The sequence below is a fragment of the Salmo salar genome, chromosome ssa25, assembly GCF_905237065.1.
Source record: "Salmo salar chromosome ssa25, Ssal_v3.1, whole genome shotgun sequence".
NCBI classification, from domain to species: domain Eukaryota; kingdom Metazoa; phylum Chordata; class Actinopteri; order Salmoniformes; family Salmonidae; genus Salmo; species Salmo salar.
Window position 1 is genome coordinate 7,935,195 of NC_059466.1, and position 18,808 is coordinate 7,954,002.

The 18,808-nt window shown below is 43.7% G+C and overlaps 1 protein-coding gene across 1 annotated transcript in view; it reads left to right on the forward strand.

The window, feature by feature from the left end:
* The window catches only part of LOC106586087 (ly6/PLAUR domain-containing protein 1-like), a 50,668-nt gene extending 33,728 nt beyond the window's left edge, over positions 1-16,940 (forward strand). The window contains exon 3 of the mRNA XM_014172948.2: positions 16,163-16,940. Coding sequence (XP_014028423.1) covers positions 16,163-16,419 — 257 coding nt within the window. The 3' untranslated portion in view covers positions 16,420-16,940. The remainder of the gene's footprint in view (positions 1-16,162) is intronic.
* Positions 16,941-18,808: the final 1,868 nt, after the last annotated feature.

Genomic DNA, 18,808 nt, shown 5'->3' on the forward strand with positions numbered 1-18,808 from the left:
CGGTTAGGTTTTCGATATATCACAAACTGTTTCTGCATATTGGTTATTGATTTGGACATGTTAAAGCTGTGTTTTGACATTAGGCTATTTATCAACAGGAAGCAGCAACAGCATAATTTTACACTTAAGTTTTAGGAATGTAAATGAAACTTTCAACACTAATTTCCAATGGTATTGTACTTAATTGGATTAAAAAGTGCTGAATGAGTACAAAAACGTGCTGCGATTGATTTATTTGGATGGTGTACCAGAAATCACTAAAACGGGTTTGCCCTGCCTACAGCCACCCAGAGATTACAACTACTGTAACTATGACATTATTGTTTGTGTTGAAATACACTGCAGTGCTGTTATTGAATCCACAGTAGAGTCTCTAACCACATGCTCCTTTTTCTGTCTAGTTTGCGAAGACCACTCGGTAGGTTTGTCTGCTTTTCTGCCTGCATGGCTGTAATGGACGACGTATAGAGGGGACCAAGGCGCAGCGTGTTGAGTGCTCATAATTATATTTAATGAAAACAAAACACTTTGACAAAGAAACAAAACGACAGCAAACAGTACTGTCAGGTGACATACACGAAACAGAAAACAACTACCCATGAAAACCAAGTGGGAAAAGGCTGCCTAAGTATGGCTTCCAATCAGAGACAATGATAGACAGCTGCCTCTGATTGGAAACCATACCCGGCCAAAACATAGAAACACAAACATAGAATGCCCACCCCCTATCACACCCTGACCTAACTAAACAGAGAAAAAACAGCTCTCTTAGGTCAGGGCGTGACAGTACCCCCCCAATGGTGCGGACTCCCGGCCGCAAACCTGAACCTATAGGGGAGGGTCCGGGTGGGCATCTGTACTTGGCGGCGGCTCTGGTTCAGGGCGTAGCACCCCCACCGCCCGCAGATCCCCCCGCTTCTGTGTGTCCGGAGGAACCAGACCGTGGATCATCGCCGGAGGCTTTGAAACGCCAACCGCCGCTGAAGACTCTGGGCTGCAGGCCGCCGCTGAAGACTCTGGACTGCGGACCGTCGCTGGAGACTCGGGGCTGCGGACCGTCGCTAGAGACTCGGGGCTGCGGACCGTCGCGGAAGACTCGGGGCTGCGGACCGTCCCTGGAGGCTCCGGACTGAGGAGCGTCGCTGAAGACTCGGGGCTGCGGAGCATCCCTGGAGGCTCCGGACTGGGGAGCGTCCCAGGAGTCTCCGGACTGGGGAGCGTCCCTGGAGGCTCCGGACTGAGGAGCGTTGCTGGATGCTCCGGACTGGAGAGCGTCATTGTAGGTTCCGGACTAGGGATCATTGCTGCAGGCTCCATGCCATGGATCATCAATACAGGTTCCGCACCATGGATCATCACAGGAGGCTTCGTGCCATGGATCATCTCTACAGGCTTCGGGTCATGGATCATCCCTACAGGCCTCTTGCCATGGATTATTCCTACAGGCTCCGGACCATGGATAATCCCTACAGGCTTCTTGCCATGGATTATCCCTACAGGCTCCAGGCCATGGATTACCTCTGGAGGCTTCGTGCCATGGAACATCCCTACAGGCTCCGGGCCATGGATCATCTCTACAGGCTTCGGATCATAGATTATCACTGGAGGCTTTTCTCGTGGAGCTGGAACAGGTCTCACCGGACTGGAGAGACGCACTGAGGACCGGGAGCGCAGAACTGGCACGGGGTATACTGGACCGTGGAGGCGCACTGGAGGGAGAGTGCGAGGAGCAGGCACCGGACGTACTGGGCTATGGAGGCGCACTGGACGGAGAGTGCGAGGAGCAGGCACCGGACGTACTGGGCTATGGAGGCGCACTGGAGGGAGAGTGCGAGGAACAGACACATGCTCCCCACGATAAGCACGGGGAGTTGGCTCAGGTCTCACCCCTGGCCCAGCCAAACTACCCGTGTGCCCCCCCCAAAAAATGTTTTGGGGCTGCCTCTCGTTCTTCCCCGGTAGGCTACAATACCTGTCCAAAACCTGGCCCCAAGTCCAGTTTCTCCTTTCAATCCACTCCTCCATCGACCAGGTATCCATCTCTGCCTGGGCACGCCGCTTGATCCAATCGTGGTGGGTAGTTCTGTAACGGGCGTCGTATAGAGGGGACCAAGGTGCAGCGTGTTGAGTGCTCATAATTATATTTAATGAAAACAAAACACTTTGGAAAAGAAACAAAACGACAGCCAAATGTTCTGTCAGGTGACATACACGAAACAGAAAACAACTACCCACGAAAACCAAGTGGGAAAAGGCTGCCTAAGTATGGCTTCCAATCAGAGACAACGATAGACAGCTGCCTCTGATTGGAAACCATACCCGGCCAAAACATAGAAACACAAACATAGAATGCCCACCCCCTATCACACCCTGACCTAACTAAACATAGAAAAAACAGCTCTCTTAGGTCAGGGCGTGACAATGGCACAGAAAAACCCACATTTAAAAGTGAAATCCCACCGATCCACACGAGGGTCCAATCGCCGCTGTCTGTGCAGCCAACCATATCCTTTCTCATTTGTGTTTGGGAGTACATGGCACATTTCTTTACTCTCTTTTCCCACAAAATACCTCAACATGATCATTTAGACCGGGTAGTGCTGCAGACTCTTTGGAGTTCCACTCTGAAATTGGAATTAAATCCCTCTAGCAGAAAAATTGTCGAAACACGATAGCGTCTGGAATCTTTATGGTCGTTCATGCAATATGAATGAGTGTTTCACCATTGCCTGGTGGTCTAAGATTTATTGTAATGATATTGGCAAGACTTACTCGGTTCACGCTTTTTAAATTACAGCACCATTATTGGTGGTATGGAATATAATCATACTGCCTAACACAGAAAGGTGTAGTGGCACTGTCACTTTAATGTAAATGACGGCAGAGTGCCTCAGGAATCGTATGCAAATTTCAAGATAATGCATGCAGTCATCCATATTAGCGAATTAGCTTAAAATTATGTCATTATGCAAATTTCTATGATCTCACATGAGGTACCAATTATGGAACATTAGGTACAGAACGCAAAAACTAGGTGACAGTTTGAATGGTTTTTGAATGTTTCACTTTCGTAGCCTGACAATAGAAAACAAACTACTGTTTGATACTTCTCTGTTTGCTATGCTGTCATGGACTACTCATCTGAGGCTTTCTTATTCCTCCCCCGAGCTTTTCAAACACTGTCATGTTTACCAGCTTAGGATGCCACTGCGATGACAAATTTGTGTACGAAGATTTTTAAATGGAATGACATTTGTCACCACCTCAGTTTCCACTTTTATATTGGAGAGCCACCGTGACAGTGTCAACTCCATGATTGAAATGGTACGCTAATAGGGATGCTAGAGGGGACTTCTGAGACAAGGTGTCAGCTGAGCACTTACTCAGCGCCAACATTTGCTAGGTTTGCTAGCACCGGTGGTATTTATACTTTGACGTTCAATCATGAATGAAGTCTATTGGGCTTTACTTACACAGATGTGAAGACTTTTGTAGGTGCACATTTTGTTGTGTACAAAATTAGATTTGAGTTATGATGACTGTATTTTGAGTCATGACTGTTTTCCTTGAATTAGATTAGGAACAACTCAAAGCTCACTTTGTGCAAGTCACCAGTTCCTAACCACTTACTTGCAATCTGAAGTAATTGTCTATACATTGAAAGGCTTTGTTAGGAGTGTGTATTGGAGGCGAAGTCAGGTGCAGGAGAGCAGAGTGTAGTGAACTTGGCGCACTTTTTATTCCGGTCAAAATGACAGCACAAAATAACATAAAATGTGCTCAAAACACATAACATAGACAAAAAATAATGCGCGTAACAATATCCACAATATCAAAATACACGTAACACAAACAATCCTACACAAAGACATGATGGGGAACAGAGGAATAAATACATATGAATTGATTGGGGAATGAAAACCAGGTGTGCAGGGAACAAGACAAAACAAATGGATACATGAAAAATGGAGCGGCGATGGCTAGAAAGCCGGTGACGTCGACCGCCGAACGCCGCCCGAACAAAGGAGAGGAGCCGACTTCGGCGGAAGTCATGACAGGCTTACATAAGACAGACACAGTAAATGTTGACGACACACAATACTAAATGTTAGATAACCATAAGACATAAAAAATAATGTAATTATATACCATTCATTTTCAATTAGATGTCATAGTAGTGATAGTTCCAAGTCTCAATATAATATTTGTGACTTTGGCTGAAGCAGTGTTTAATGTGAATGTCTGTCTTTTCTAATTTATTGTAATGTGAAAAATGGAATCTGTGTGTGTGACAGAATTAACTGTGATTCATCAATAGATTGTGTAAGAGTGACAATCATATCAACAAGGGCTTCAGAGTTTAATTGAAAAGAAATGTTAGAAATTCACTAACTCAGTACTGCTTTTGGCAGAATTGATGTCAGAAGCATGTCCCCACTAAGTTCCACAGGAATGCTCTTGATGGTGTGCGCTGAATACATGGTGTAAAATAAGGAAAGTCTATTTTTTCTACGTTTTTCAAAAAAGTTACTTTCTTTTCAAGGGGGCAGATTCTCTGATACCCATCTGGGATAAGCTCTCTCCAACTGTGCAATTTCAGTCGCATCTCGCACCTGGTCGGTACACTGGAACGGAAATAAATAAATAGGGGTTCTGCGCAGAACAGAGCGATTGGAAAAAAATTCTGGTTCCAACCCCTGGTACAAACGAATACTATTTTGAGACTATATGAATCGTGGACTGACAGGAAATGAAAATGTGTTTTTCGAGTAAAATGCTTACTATGTAATTACTTGATAATAGGGTTGTAGCGTTGCAGTTATTACACAATAGCAGGCGGACATGGATAAAGATGGTGTACTTATACCACAAATGCCAAAAAGTAGATTGTGCTAATTTATTGGCACATTGAACCATGTTGCATTCCGTAGTTTAAGAACTCTGTGGGTAGTGAATTCCTCCAACTTTATGCATCTTCGCCATTGGAACAAGGACTGTGTATTTACACATCCACTTGCTGAAGGTTAATCCACATGTGTAATTACTGATGTTATTACACATTTTCCAATAATGTTTTGTAATTACATGTTTGAAAGTCACCTGTGAATTACCATGTCAATACCTCAAACCAAAATGTGTATACTGATACAGCCCTTACAAAAATGTATGATGGTATTACTATGGTACTTTCATTCATACCATGGTACTGGTATGGTACTTTCACTTATACCACAGTATATTATGAATCATGGAAACGTACCATGATTTTGGCCTTGAAGTATGATGGTACTACCATGGTACTGCCATTGTACCTAAATATTACCATGGTATGGCATCATTTATACCATGGTATAGATCTGAATCATGGAAATGTACAATGGTTTTAACTTTGAAGAATGATGGGACTGCCATGCACCGAAATAATAGCATGGCATTGCCTCATGGAAATACCATGGTTTTAACCTGCATTATACATTCTACCACAGTAACACACAATTATGATAAATGGTAACAAAAATGATCATATTGTACCATCTTTATTTATTGTGTGTTACCATAGTACAATGGCAGTATAATAAATAAACCCGCACAAGGTCAAAAGAGGTTGGTTGGTATTATATTGAATTTATATACTTGTATGGGCAAGTTTCTGATAAAGTCACAGGCAGGCTACTATTGTTTGTCCTAGTTTGTCTGTAACATCAAAGAAAAGGGAAATACTTGCTATGGAAAAAAAGGTAATACTTTCCATTTTTGCTCCAGTTTGGGTTTCCTGTGTTGCCAATATAAAATGTGGGAGAATGTGAGATGTAATCAAATTCAATCAAATATTATTTTTCACATTTCTATCAGATGTTATTGCGGGTGTAGCGAAATGCTTGTGTTCCTAATCTTTGAAATGCTTGTGTTCCTAATGTAATGTAGCCTAATCTTTGGCATATTGCAATCATTTACAGTATTTATAGTCAAGGAGTGCTGTGTTTGTTTCGACCCTGAGAGGCAGCCGCTCGCTCTAGTGGTTGCTTCACGCGCTCTCACTCTACTGTGGAGTGGCTCTCGCGCTAGCCTGCTTAGTCAGTGAGTCAGAGTCAGTTGAATGAGAGCCCGAGCCTGTTGGGGAGTTGCAGCGATGAGACAAGATCGTAATTGGATGTGACGAAATTGCGGAGAAAAAGGGTAAATTAAATATTTTTTCATCACGTTGACCGAGTTATCTTCTCTAGGGCCGGCGGGACGAAATCGTCCCACCTACGTAACAGCCAGTGGAATCCTGTGGCGCGTTATTCAAATACCTTAGGAATGCTATTACTTCAATTTCTCAAACATATGACTATTTTACACCATTTTAAAGACAAGACTCTCGTTAATCTAACCACACTGTCCGATTTCAAAAAGGCTTTACAACGAAAGCAAAACATTAGATTATGTCAGCAGAGTACCCAGCCAGAAATAATCAGACACCCATTTTTCAAGCTAGCATATAATGTCACAAAAACCCAGAAGACAGCTAAATGCAGCACTAACCTTTGATGATCTTCATCAGATGACACACCTAGGACATTGTGTTATACAATACATGCATGTTTTGTTCAATCAAGTTCATATTTATATCAAAAACCAGCTTTTTACATTAGCATGTGACGTTCAGAACTAGCATACCCCCCGCAAACTTCCGGTGAATTTACTAAATTACGCACGATAAACGTTCACAAAAAGCATAACAATTATTTTAAGAATTATAGATACAGAACTCCTCTATGCACTCGATATGTCCGATTTTAAAATAGCTTTTCGGTGAAAGCACATTTTGCAATATTCTAAGTAGATAGCCTGGCATCACAGGGCTAGCTATTTAGACACCCAGCAAGTTTAGCACTCACCAAAGTCAGATTTACTATAAGAAAAATGTTATTACTTTTGGTGTTCTTCGTCAGAATGCACTCCCAGGACTTCTACTTCAATAACAAATGTTGGTTTGGTCCCAAATAATCCATAGTTATATCCAAATAGCGGCGTTTTGTTTGTGCGTTCAAGACACTATCCGAAAGGGTAAATAAGGGTTACGAGCATGGCGCATTTCGTGACAAAAAATGTCTAAATATTCCATTACCGTACTTCGAAGCATGTCAACCGCTGTTTAAAATCAATTTTTATGCCATTTTTCTCGTAAAAAAGCGATAATATTCCGACCGGGAATCTGCATTTAGGTAAACAGACGAAAGAAAATAAAGCATGGGGTCGACTCGGGCACGCGCCTAAGCCCATAGTACTCTGATCGGCCACTTGCCAAAAGCGATAATGTGTTTCAGCCAGAGGCAGCCTCGATATCGTTCAGCTTTTTCCCGGGCTCTGAGAGCCTATGGGAGCCGTAGGAAGTGTCACGTTAGAGCAAAGATCCTCAGTCTTCAATAAAAAGAGCCCAGATGAACAACAACTTGTCAGACAGGCCACTTCCCATATAGAATCCTCTCAGGTTTTTGCCTGCCATATGAGTTCTGTTATACTCACAGACACCATTCAAACAGTTTTAGAAACTTTAGGGTGTTGTCTATCCAAAGCCAATAATTATATGCATATTCTAGTTACTGGGCAGGAGTAGTAAACAGATTAAATCGGGTACGTTTTTTATCCGGCCGTGTCAATACTGCCCCCTACCCCCAACAGGTTAAAAAGCATAGGATATGAAATACAAAGTTAAGCGAAGTGTATTGATATACTTTTTATGATGTTAATTTATAAAAGGCCATTAGCATAGAAGCTAACGTTGGCTAAAGTTACCATTATATATTTACTGCCGCAGTTTACCCGCTCTTCATTGAATTTCTTCACTTTGACATGAGGAGCACCGGCGAAACGGGACTTGTCTCTTTGAATGTCAGCCATTACATTCGGTTGAGCCGCATGGCAGAGCAGACTATTTTCCGGCTTACAGACTGGCCGTCAGTCGACAAGTCATCGATGTGCTACGCACTACTTACCTGGAAACAAGAACCAAGGACTAGGCTAATATTTAGGTTCCTCCAGCTGGGGTGGGCATCCGATTCCTATTGCTTGACACCGTCTAACACTCCGAGAACTCCGAGAAACCTGAGGGCGACAAAAGAGAGGGATTATTCGGCCTTGCTACAGATATGGGTATGGCCCGGCGCGAGATTTACACCCTCTCCCCCGGATTTTCAAGGGCCAGCGAGAGTACGCCGCCGGAACCGCAACGCTTTCCAGGGCTTGAGCCCCTCTCTCGGGGGGAACCCATTTCAGGGTGCCCTGCCCTTCACAAAGAAAAGAGAACTCTCCCCGGGGCTCCCGCCAGCTTCTCCGGGATCGGTCGTGTTACCGCACTAGATGCCTCGCAGCACCCGTCTCCGCAACTCCGGATTCGGGGATCTGAACCCGACTCCCTTTCGATCTCTCTGCTACCGCACTGCTAGCAATACCGATGCTGTGGTGTGTTCTTCCTGTGGGTTTGGATGACCCAGAGTCTTTGTGGCGTGCCAGCATATCCGTCCCCTTGCTATTAGCCCACAAAGCCATAATGTTGTAGGCTACACTTACTCTGTTCATTGTTTGATTGTTTGATACCAGTTCGGAAGAGCTACAGTGGGGGAAAAAAGTATTTGATCCCCTGCCGATTTTGTACGTTTGCCCACTGATAAAGAAAGGATCAGCCTATAATTTTAATGGTAGGTTTATTTGAACAGTGAGAGACAGAATAACAACAAAAATATCCAGAAAAACGCATGTCAAAAATGTTATAAATTGATTTGCATTTTAATGAGGGAAATAAGTATTTGACCCCCTCTCAATCAGAAAGATTTCTGGCTCCCAGGTGTCTTTTATACAGGTAACGAGCTGAGATTAGGAGCACACTCTTAAAGGGAGTGCTCCTAACCGCAACTTGTTACCTGTAAAAAAGACACCTGTCCACAGAAGCAATCAATCAATCAGATTCCAAACTCTCCACCATGGCCAAGACCAAAGAGCTCTCCAAGGATGTCAGGGACAAGATTGTAGACCTACACAAGGCTGGAATGGGCTACAAGAGCATCGCCAAGCAGCTTGGTGAGAAGGTGACAACATTTGGTGTGATTGTTCGCAAATGGAAGAAACACAGAAGAACTGTCAATCTCCCTCAGCCTGGGGCTCCATGCAAGATCTCACCTCGTGGGTTTGCAATGATTATGAGAACGGTGAGGAATCAAATCAAATCAAATTTATTTTATATAGCCCTTCGTACATCAGCTGATATCTCAAAGTGCTGTACAGAAACCCAGCCTAAAACCCCAAACAGCAGGCAATGCATGTGAAAGAAGCATGGTGGCTAGGAAAAACTCCCTAGGAAAAACTCCCTAGAAAGGCCAAAAACCTAGGAAGAAACCTAGAGAGGAACCAGGCTATGAGGGGTGGCCAGTCCTCTTCTGGCTGTGCCGGGTGGGTATTATAACAGAACATGGTCAAGATGTTAAAATGTTCATAAATGACCAGCATGGTCAAATAATAATAATCATAGTAGTTGTCGAGGGTGCAACAAGCACGTCCGGTGAACAGGTCAGGGTTCCATAGCCGCAGGCAGAACAGTTGAAACTGGAGCAGCAGCACGGCCAGGTGGACTGGGGACAGCAAGGAGTCATCATGCCAGGTAGTCCTAGAGGCATGGTCCTAGGGCTCAGGTCCTCCGAGAGAAAGAAAGAAAGAGAGAAAGAGAGAATTAGAGAGAGCATATTTAAATTCACGCAGGACACCGGATAAGACAAGAGAAATACTCCAGATGTAACAGACTGACCCTAGCCCCCCGACACATAAACTACTGCAGCATAAATACTGGAGGCTGAGACAGGAGGGATCAGAAGACACTGTGGCCCCATCCGATGATACCCCCGGACAGGGCCAAACAGGCAGGATATAACCCCACCCACTTTGCCAAAGCACAGCCCCCACACCACTAGAGGGATGTCTCCAACCACCAACTTACCGTCCTAAGACAAGGCCGAGTATAGCCCACAAAGATCTCCGCCATTGCACAACCCAAGGGGGGCGCCAACCCAGACAGGAAGACCACGTCAGTGACTCAACCCACTCAAGTGACGCACCCCTCCCATGGACGGCATGGAAGAACACCAGTAAGCCAGTGACTCAGCCCCTGTAATAGGGTTAGAGGCAGAGAATCCCAGTGGAGAGAGGGGAACCGGCAAGGCAGAGACAGCAAGGGCGGTTCGTTGCTCCAGCCTTTCCGTTCACCTTCACACTCCTGGGCCAGACTATACTTAATCATAGGACCTACTGAAGAGATAAGTCTTCAGTAAAGACTTAAAGGTTGAGACTGAGTCTGTGTCTCTCACATGGGTAGGCAGACCATTCCATAAAAATGGAGCTCTATAGGAGAAAGCCCTACCTCCAGCCATTTGCTTAGAAATTCTAGGGACAATTGGGAGGCCTGCGTCTTGTGACCGTAGCGTACGTGTAGGTATATACGGCAGGACCAAATCGGAAAGATAGGTAGGAGCAAGCCCATGTAATGCTTTGTAGGTTAGCAGTAAAACCTTGAAATCAGCCCTTGCCTTAACAGGAAGCCAGTGTAGGGAGGCTAGCACTGGAGTAATATGATCACATTTTTTGGTTCTAGTCAGGATTCTAGCAGCCGTATTTAGCACTAACTGAAGTTTGTTTAGTGCTTTATCCGGGTAGCCGGAAAGTAGAGCATTGCAGTAGTCCAGCCTAGAAGTAACAAAAGCATGGATTAATTTTTCTGCATCATTTTTGGACAGAAAGTTTCTGATTTTTGCAATGTTACGTAGATGGAAAAAAGCTGTCCTTGAAACAGTCTTGATATGTTCTTCAAAAGAGACATCAGGGTCCAGAGTAACGCAGAGGTCCTTCACAGTTTTATTTGAGACGACTGTACAACCATCCAGATTAATTGTCAGATTCAACAGAAGATAAAAGATCTCTTTGTTTCTTGGGACCTAGAACAAGCATCTCTGTTTTGTCCGAGTTTAAAAGTAGAACGTTTGCAGCCATCCACTTCTTTATGTCTGAAACACAGGCTTCTAGCGAGGGCAATTTTGGGCCTTCACCATGTTTCATTGAAATGTACAGCTGTGTGTCGTCCGCATAGCAGTGAAATTTAACATTATGTTTTCGAATGACATCCCCAAGAGGTGAAATATATAGTGAAAACAATAGTGGTCCTAAAACGGAACCTTGAGGAACACCGAAATTTACAATTGATTTGTCAGAGGACAAACCATTCACAGAGACAAACTGATATCTTTCCGACAGATAAGATCTAAACCTGTCCAGAACTTGTCCATGTAGACCAATTTAGGTTTCCAATCTCTCCAAAAGAATGTGGTGATCGATGGTATCAAAAGCAGCACTAAGATCTAGGAGCACGAGGACAGATGCAGAGCCTCGGTCTGACGTCATTAAAAGGTAATTTACCACCTTCACAAGTGCAGTCTCAGTGCTATGATGGGATCTAAAACCAGACTGAAGCGTTTCGTATACATTGTTTGTCTTCAGGAAGGCAGTGAGTTGCTACACGGGGGGGATCTTGTCAATGATCTCAAGGCAGCTGGGACCATAGTCACCAAGAAAACAATTGTTAACACACTACGCTGTGAAGGACTGAAATCCTGCAGTGCCCGCAAGGTCCCCCTGCTCAAGAATACATATACATGCCCGTCTGAAGTTTTCCAATGAACATCTGAATGATTCAGAGGACAACTGGTGAAAGTGTTGTGGTCAGATGAGACCAAAATGGAGCTCTTTGGCATCAACTCAACTCGCCGTGTTTGGAGGAGGAGGAATGCTGCCTATGATCCCAAGAACACCATCTCCACCGTCAAATATGGAGGTGGAAACATTATGCTTTGGGGGTGTTTTTCTGCTAAGGGGACAGGACAAATTCACCGCATCAAAGGGATGATGGACGGGGCCATGTACCGTCTAATCTTGGGTGAGAACATTCTTCCCTCAGCCAGGGTATTGAAAATGGGTCGTGGATGGGTATTCCAGCATGACAATGACCCAAAACACAAAGGAGGTTAAGGTCCTGGAGTGGCCTAGCCAGTCTCCAGACCTTAATAACCTCTTACATCTAGACGTTCCGCTAGCGGAACACCTGCTCCAATATCCAATGATAGGCGTGGCGCGAATTACAAATTCCTCAAAAATACAAAAACTTCAATTTTTCAAACATATGACTATTTCACAGCATTTTAAAGACAAGACTCTCCTTTATCTAACCACACTGTCCGATTTCAAAAAGGCTTTACAGCGAAAGCAAAACATTAGATTATGTCAGCAGAGTACCAAGCCAGAAATAATCAGACACCCATTTTTCAAGCTAGCATATAATGTCACAAAAACCCAGAAGACAGCTAAATGCAGCACTAACCTTTGATGATCTTCATCAGATGACACACCTAGGACATTATGTTATACAATACATGCATGTTTTGTTCAATCAAGTTCATATTTATATCAAAAACCAGCTTTTTACATTAGCATGTGACGTTCAGAACTAGCATACCCCCCGCAAACTTCCGGGGAATTTGCTAACAATTTACTAAATTACTCACGATAAACGTTCACAAAAAGCATAACAATTATTTTAAGAATTATAGAAGAATTATAGATACATGCACTCGATATGTCCGATTTTAAAATAGCTTTTTGGTGAAAGCACATTTTGCAATATTCTAAGTACATAGCCCAGCCATCACGGGCTAGCTATTTAGACACCCGGCAAGTTTAGCCTTCACCAATATCAGATTTACTATTATAAAAGTTTGATTACCATTTGTTGTCTTCGTCAGAATGCACTCCCAGGACTGCTACTTCAATAACAAATGTTGGTTTGGTCCAAAATAATCCATCGTTATATCCGAATAGCGGCGTTTTGTTCGTGCGTCCCAGACACTATCCGAAATGGTAAATCAGGGTCGTGCGCATGGCGCATTTCGTGACAAAAAAATTCTAAATATTCCGTTACCGTACTTCGAAGCATGTCAACTGCTGTTTAAAATCAATTTTTATGCAATTTATCTCGTAAAAAAGCGATAATATTCCGACCGGGAATCTCCTTTTCGGCAAACAGGGGAAAAATCACAAAGACGGGGGCGGCCAGGGCACGCGCCTAATGCCCACAGTCCCTTGATCGGCCACTTGAGAAAGGCGATAATGTGTTTCAGCCTGGGGCTGGGATGACGACATTCTGTTTTTTTCCCGGGCTCTGAGCGCCCATGGAAGACGTAGGAAGTGTCACGTTAGAGCAGAGATCCTTTGTAAAAGATAGAGATGGAAAAGAAGTTCAAGAAATGGTCAGACAGGCCACTTCCTGTAAAGGAATCTCTCAGGTTTTGACCTGCCATTTGAGTTCTGCTATACTCACAGACACCATTCAAACAGTTTTAGAAACTTTGGAGTGTTTTCTATCCAAAGCCAATAATTATATGCATATTCTAGTTACTGGGCAGGAGTAGTAACCAGATTAAATCGGGTACGTTTTTTATCCAGCCGTGAAAATACTGCCCCCTAGCCATAACAGGTTAATCCCATAGAAAATCTGTGGAGGGAGCTGAAGGTTCGAGTTGCCAAACGTCAGCCTTGAAACTTTAATGACTTGGAGAAGATCTGCAAAGAGGAGTGGGACAAAATCCCTCCTGAGATGTGTGCAAACCTGGTGGCCAACTACAAGAAACGTCTGACCTCTGTGATTGCCAACAAGGGTTTTGCCACCAAGTACTAAGTCATGTTTTGCAGAAAGGTCAAATACTTATTTCCCCCATTAAAATGCTAATCATTTTATAACATTTTTGACATGCGTTTTTCTGGATTTATTTGTTGTTATTCTGTCTCTCACTGTTCAAATAAACCTACCATTAAAATTATAGACTGATCATTTCTTTGTAAGTGGGCAAACGTACAAAATCAGCAGGGGATCAAATACTTTTTTCCCTCACTGTAAGTGGAATTACAATATTGTCTTTGTAAATGGAACACCAACTGTAAACAATTTCTTTATGACACTGTTCTCCGCGTTGAGTTAAGCCTCTCCCTATAACTGCATTTCATGCTTTGCTTTGCATGTCCTGTTGACACTGGTTATTCACATACACTATATATACAAAAGTATGTGGACACCCCTTCAAATTAGTGGATTTGGCTATTTCAGCCACACCTGTTGCTGACAAGTGTATAAAATCGAGCACAAAGGCATGAAATCGCCATAGACAAACATTGGCAGTAGAATGGCATTACTGAAGTGCTCAGTGACTTACAACGTGGCCCGTCATAGGATGCCACCTTTATCCAACAAGTCAGTTCATCAAATTTCTGCCCTGTTAGAGCTGCCCCGGTCAACTGTAAGTGCTGTTATTGTGAAGTGGAAATGTCTAGGAGCAACAATGGCTCATCTGTGAAGTGGTAGGCCACACAAGCTCACAGAACGGGACCGCCGAGTGCTGAAGTGCACAGCGCGTCTGTCCTCAGTTGCAACACTCACTTCTGAGTTCCAAACTGCCTCTGCAAGCAACACCAGCACAATAACTGTTCATCGTGAGCTTCATGAAATTGGTCTCCATGGCCGAGCAGCAGCACACAAGCCTAAGATCACCTTGTGCAATGCTAAGTGTCGGCTGGAGTTGTGTAAAGATCGCCACCATTGGACTCTGGAGCAGTGGAAATGCGCTGTTTTTCATAATTTGGGCTAGGCCCCTTAGTTCCAGTGAAGGGAAATCTTAATGCTACAGCATACAATGCCCTTCTAAACGATTCTGTGCTTCCAACTTTGTGGCAACAGTTTGTTGAAGGCCTTTTCCTGTTTCAGCATGACAATGCCCCCATGTACAAATCAAGGGCCATACAGAAATGGTTTATCGAGAACGGTGTGGAAGAACTTGACAGGCCTGCACAGAGCCCTGACCTCAACCCCGTCGAACACCTTTGGGATAAATTGGAATGCCGACTGCGAGTCAGGCTTAATCGCCCAACATCAGTGTCCGACCTCACTAACACTCTTGTGGCTGAATGGAGGCAAGTCCCCACAGCAATGTTCCAACATCTAGTGGAAAGCCTTCCCAACTCTATATTCATGACCATGATTTTGGAATGAGATGTTCGATGAGCAGGTGTCCACATACTTTTGGTAATTTAGTGTAAGTATCACTCTCAGACTCAGCAAATTTTCGTCTTCCCTGTATTGTATGCCACAGGTCTACATGTACATTGTACTCTAAAAGATAAGCACTGCCACACCCAATGTTCTCTCACAATATGATTATACTACACCAGACTATCTGTAGAAAAATCATCCTCTGAAAAATTCTTAACATAATCATTCTCAAGAGCCCGATATCTTGAACATAACAGAAATTCAGTGGCCTTGAGAACCTTCATGCAAAACCAATGGACACTGCCAAGGGTAACAATCTTCAAGAGAATCAACTCGAAGGCATACGAATACATAGCCATCCAGGTGATTATTGGTGCATACCTTGTAATTGTAATTTTCATGGACTGACTGTTATCTCAGAATGATGACTAATGCATCTTCTGTGAGTCAGGAGGACCACTTTCTGCTATTGAGCGTTTGGTAACAAGGTACTGAAGAGGGCATACTGTACCTGACTCCATTACGTGAGAATTGGTTTTCTTTTTGAAGACACAGATTGTAGATTCACTATGGATCACTGAATTAGTAAAGAAGCCTCACCTTGACCACACCGTCTAGTTGGAGTGCCCGAACCCTGGATAAATGTTTTAGTTATGCCACATACTGTATATAGAGATCGAGAAATCGATTGATGGGTGATTTTCCAAATGTTCCTTCATGTCTAACAACAGATCTAATAACTTGTCTGTGCACTGTATTACAATTTATTACAATTTATTAAAATGTATTCATTATTAGTCCTCCTCTAACTCCTCTGATAATCCACACATTTTATGCGTAGATTTGCTTTCCATAAACAATCACACAGACTGTTGCCTGATTCAAACTGTATTTTATTTTCACATTGTCCTGACCAGCCCGGTTCCAGCAACTATGGTGGATGGCTGACCAAGCCCACAGTGTAGTACAGCTCAGCTTAGCTCAGAGGTGTGTTATAAGTATCTTGGCATACAGTATCTAATGGCGATGTTTCCGTCCTTGTTCCAGGAAAACACTACCGCAAGTCCTGCGCCTCGTCTGGTGCCTGCCTCATCGCCTCCTCTGGCTACCAGCAGTTCTGCACGGGGAAACTCAACTCAGTGTGCATCAGCTGCTGCAACACACCCCTCTGTAATGGACCGCGTCAGAAGAAACAGAGTTCCAGAAAAAGAGTTCCCTCTGCTGCCTCATCTCTAATCCCACTACACAGCCTCTCCCTCATGTTTATTCCCTTCCTCCTGCACCCATCCTCCATTTTCTGCTGACAGAGCCTATGATTGGCTGGTTTGGTCTCATCAAGACTGTGGTCCAGGTTTTGGACTCAGCCTGTGTTTCAGTGAAAGGTTCTCCAGCCTGTACGGTGTCCATATCTTCAATGGATGTGTGACACTGTCCTAACATGGACACTGCATTTAGAAGATGTCCTAATATGGACAGTGACTTAAGGTCTAAAGACATTGACTGAAATGAGGTACTGATCCTGACAAATATGTTTATAGAGTGAGTCAGGTGCACCACATGTTTGATAGACAATAGGCAGGTTAACCAATGACCCAGGTTTATTTGACAAAAGCAAGCTATGTGTAATGGAAACGGAAGATATATATCGACAACATTTTTATCCATTTGACAGGGGTGGATTTTACTTTTGCTGAACATTCCTTATTGCTACAATGATGGTGGAAACAGTATTTTTGGAATAAATGCTGATTGCCAAATAATTTTGAAGGGACGAGTCAAAAGTTTGGACAGACCTACTCATTCCAGGATATTTCTTTATTTTTACTATTTTCTACATTGTACAATAATAGTGGACACATCAAAACTATGAAATAACACATATAGAATCATGTAGTAACCAAAAAAGTGTTAAACAAATCAATATATATCTTAAATTTGAGATTCTTCAAAGTAGCCACCCTTTGCCTTGATGTCAGCTTTTCGCACCCTCTTGGCATTCTCTCAACAGCTTCACGAGGTAGTCACCTGGATTGCATTTCAATTAACAGGTGTGCCTTGTTAAAAGTTAATTTGTGGAATTTCTTTCCTTCTTAATGTGTTTGAGCCAATCAGTTGTGTTGTGACAAGGTATAGTTGGTATACAGAAGATAGCCCTATTTGGTAAAAGCCCACGTCCATATTATGGCAAGAACATCTCCAATAAGCAAAGAGAAACAACAGTCCATCGTTACTTTAAGACATGAAGGTCAGTCAATACGGAAAATGTCAAGAACTTTGAAAGTTTCTTCAAGTGCAGTCGCAAAAACCATCAAGCGCTATGATGAAACTGGCTCTCATGAGGACTGCCACAGGAAAGGAAGAACGAGTTACAGTGAGGGAAAAAAGTATTTGATCCCCTGGTGATTTTGTACGTTTGCCCACTGACAGTCTATAATTTTAATGGTATGTTTATTTGAACAGTGAGAGACAGAATAACAACAAAAAACCAGAAAAACGCATGTCAAAAATGTAAAAATATTGATTTGCATTTTAATGAGGGAAATAAGTATTTGACCCCCTCTCAATCAGAAAGATTTCTGGCTCCCAGGTGTCTTTTATACAGGTAACGAGCTGAGATTAGGAGCACACTCTTAAAGGGAGTGCTCCTAATCTCAGCTTGTTACCTGTATAAAAGACACCTGTCCACAGAATCAATCAATCAGTCAGATTCCAAACTCTCCACCATGGCCAAGACCAAAGAGCTCTCCAAGGATGTCAGGGACAAGATTGTAGGCTGGAATGGGCTACAAGAGCATCGCCAAGCAGCTTGGTGAGAAGGTGACAACAGTTGGTGCGATTATTCGCAAATGGAAGAAACACAGAAGAACTGTCAATCTCCCTCGACCTGGGGCTCCATGCAAGATCTCACCTCGTGGAGTTGCAATGATCATGCGAACGGTGAGGAATCAGCCCAGAACTACACGGGAGGATCTTGTCAATGAGCTCAAGGCAGCTGGGACCATAGTCACCAAGAAAACAATTGATAACACACTACGCTGTGAAGGACTGAAATCCTGCAGCGCCCGCAAGGTCCCCCTGCTCAAGAAAGCACATATACATGCCCGTCTGAAGTTTGCCAATGAACATCTGAATGATTCAGAGGACAACTGGGTGAAAATGTTGTGGTCAGATGAGACCAAAATGGAGCTCTTTGGCATCAACTCAACTCGCCGTGTTTGGAGGAGGAGGAATGCTGCCTATGATCCCAAGAACACCATCCCCACCGTCAAACATGGAGGTGGAAACATTATGCTTTGGGGGTGTTTTTCTGCTAAGGGGACAGGTCAACTTCACCGCATCAAAGGGACGATGGACGGGGCCATGTACCGTCAAATCTTGGGTGAGAACCTCATTCCCTCAGCCAGGGTGTTGAAAATGGTTCGTGGATGGGTATTCCAGCATGACAAAGACCCAAAACACACGGCCAAGGCAACAAAGGAGTGGCTCAAGAAGAAGCACATTAAGGTCCTGGAGTGGCCTAGCCAGTCTCCAGACCTTAATCCCATAGAAAATTTGTGGAGGCAGCTGAAGGTTCGAGTTGCCAAACGTCAGCCTCGAAACCTTAATGACTTGGAGAAAATCTGCAAAGAAGAGTGGGACAAAATCCCTCCTCAGATGTGTGCAAACCTGCTGGCCAACTACAAGAAACGTCTG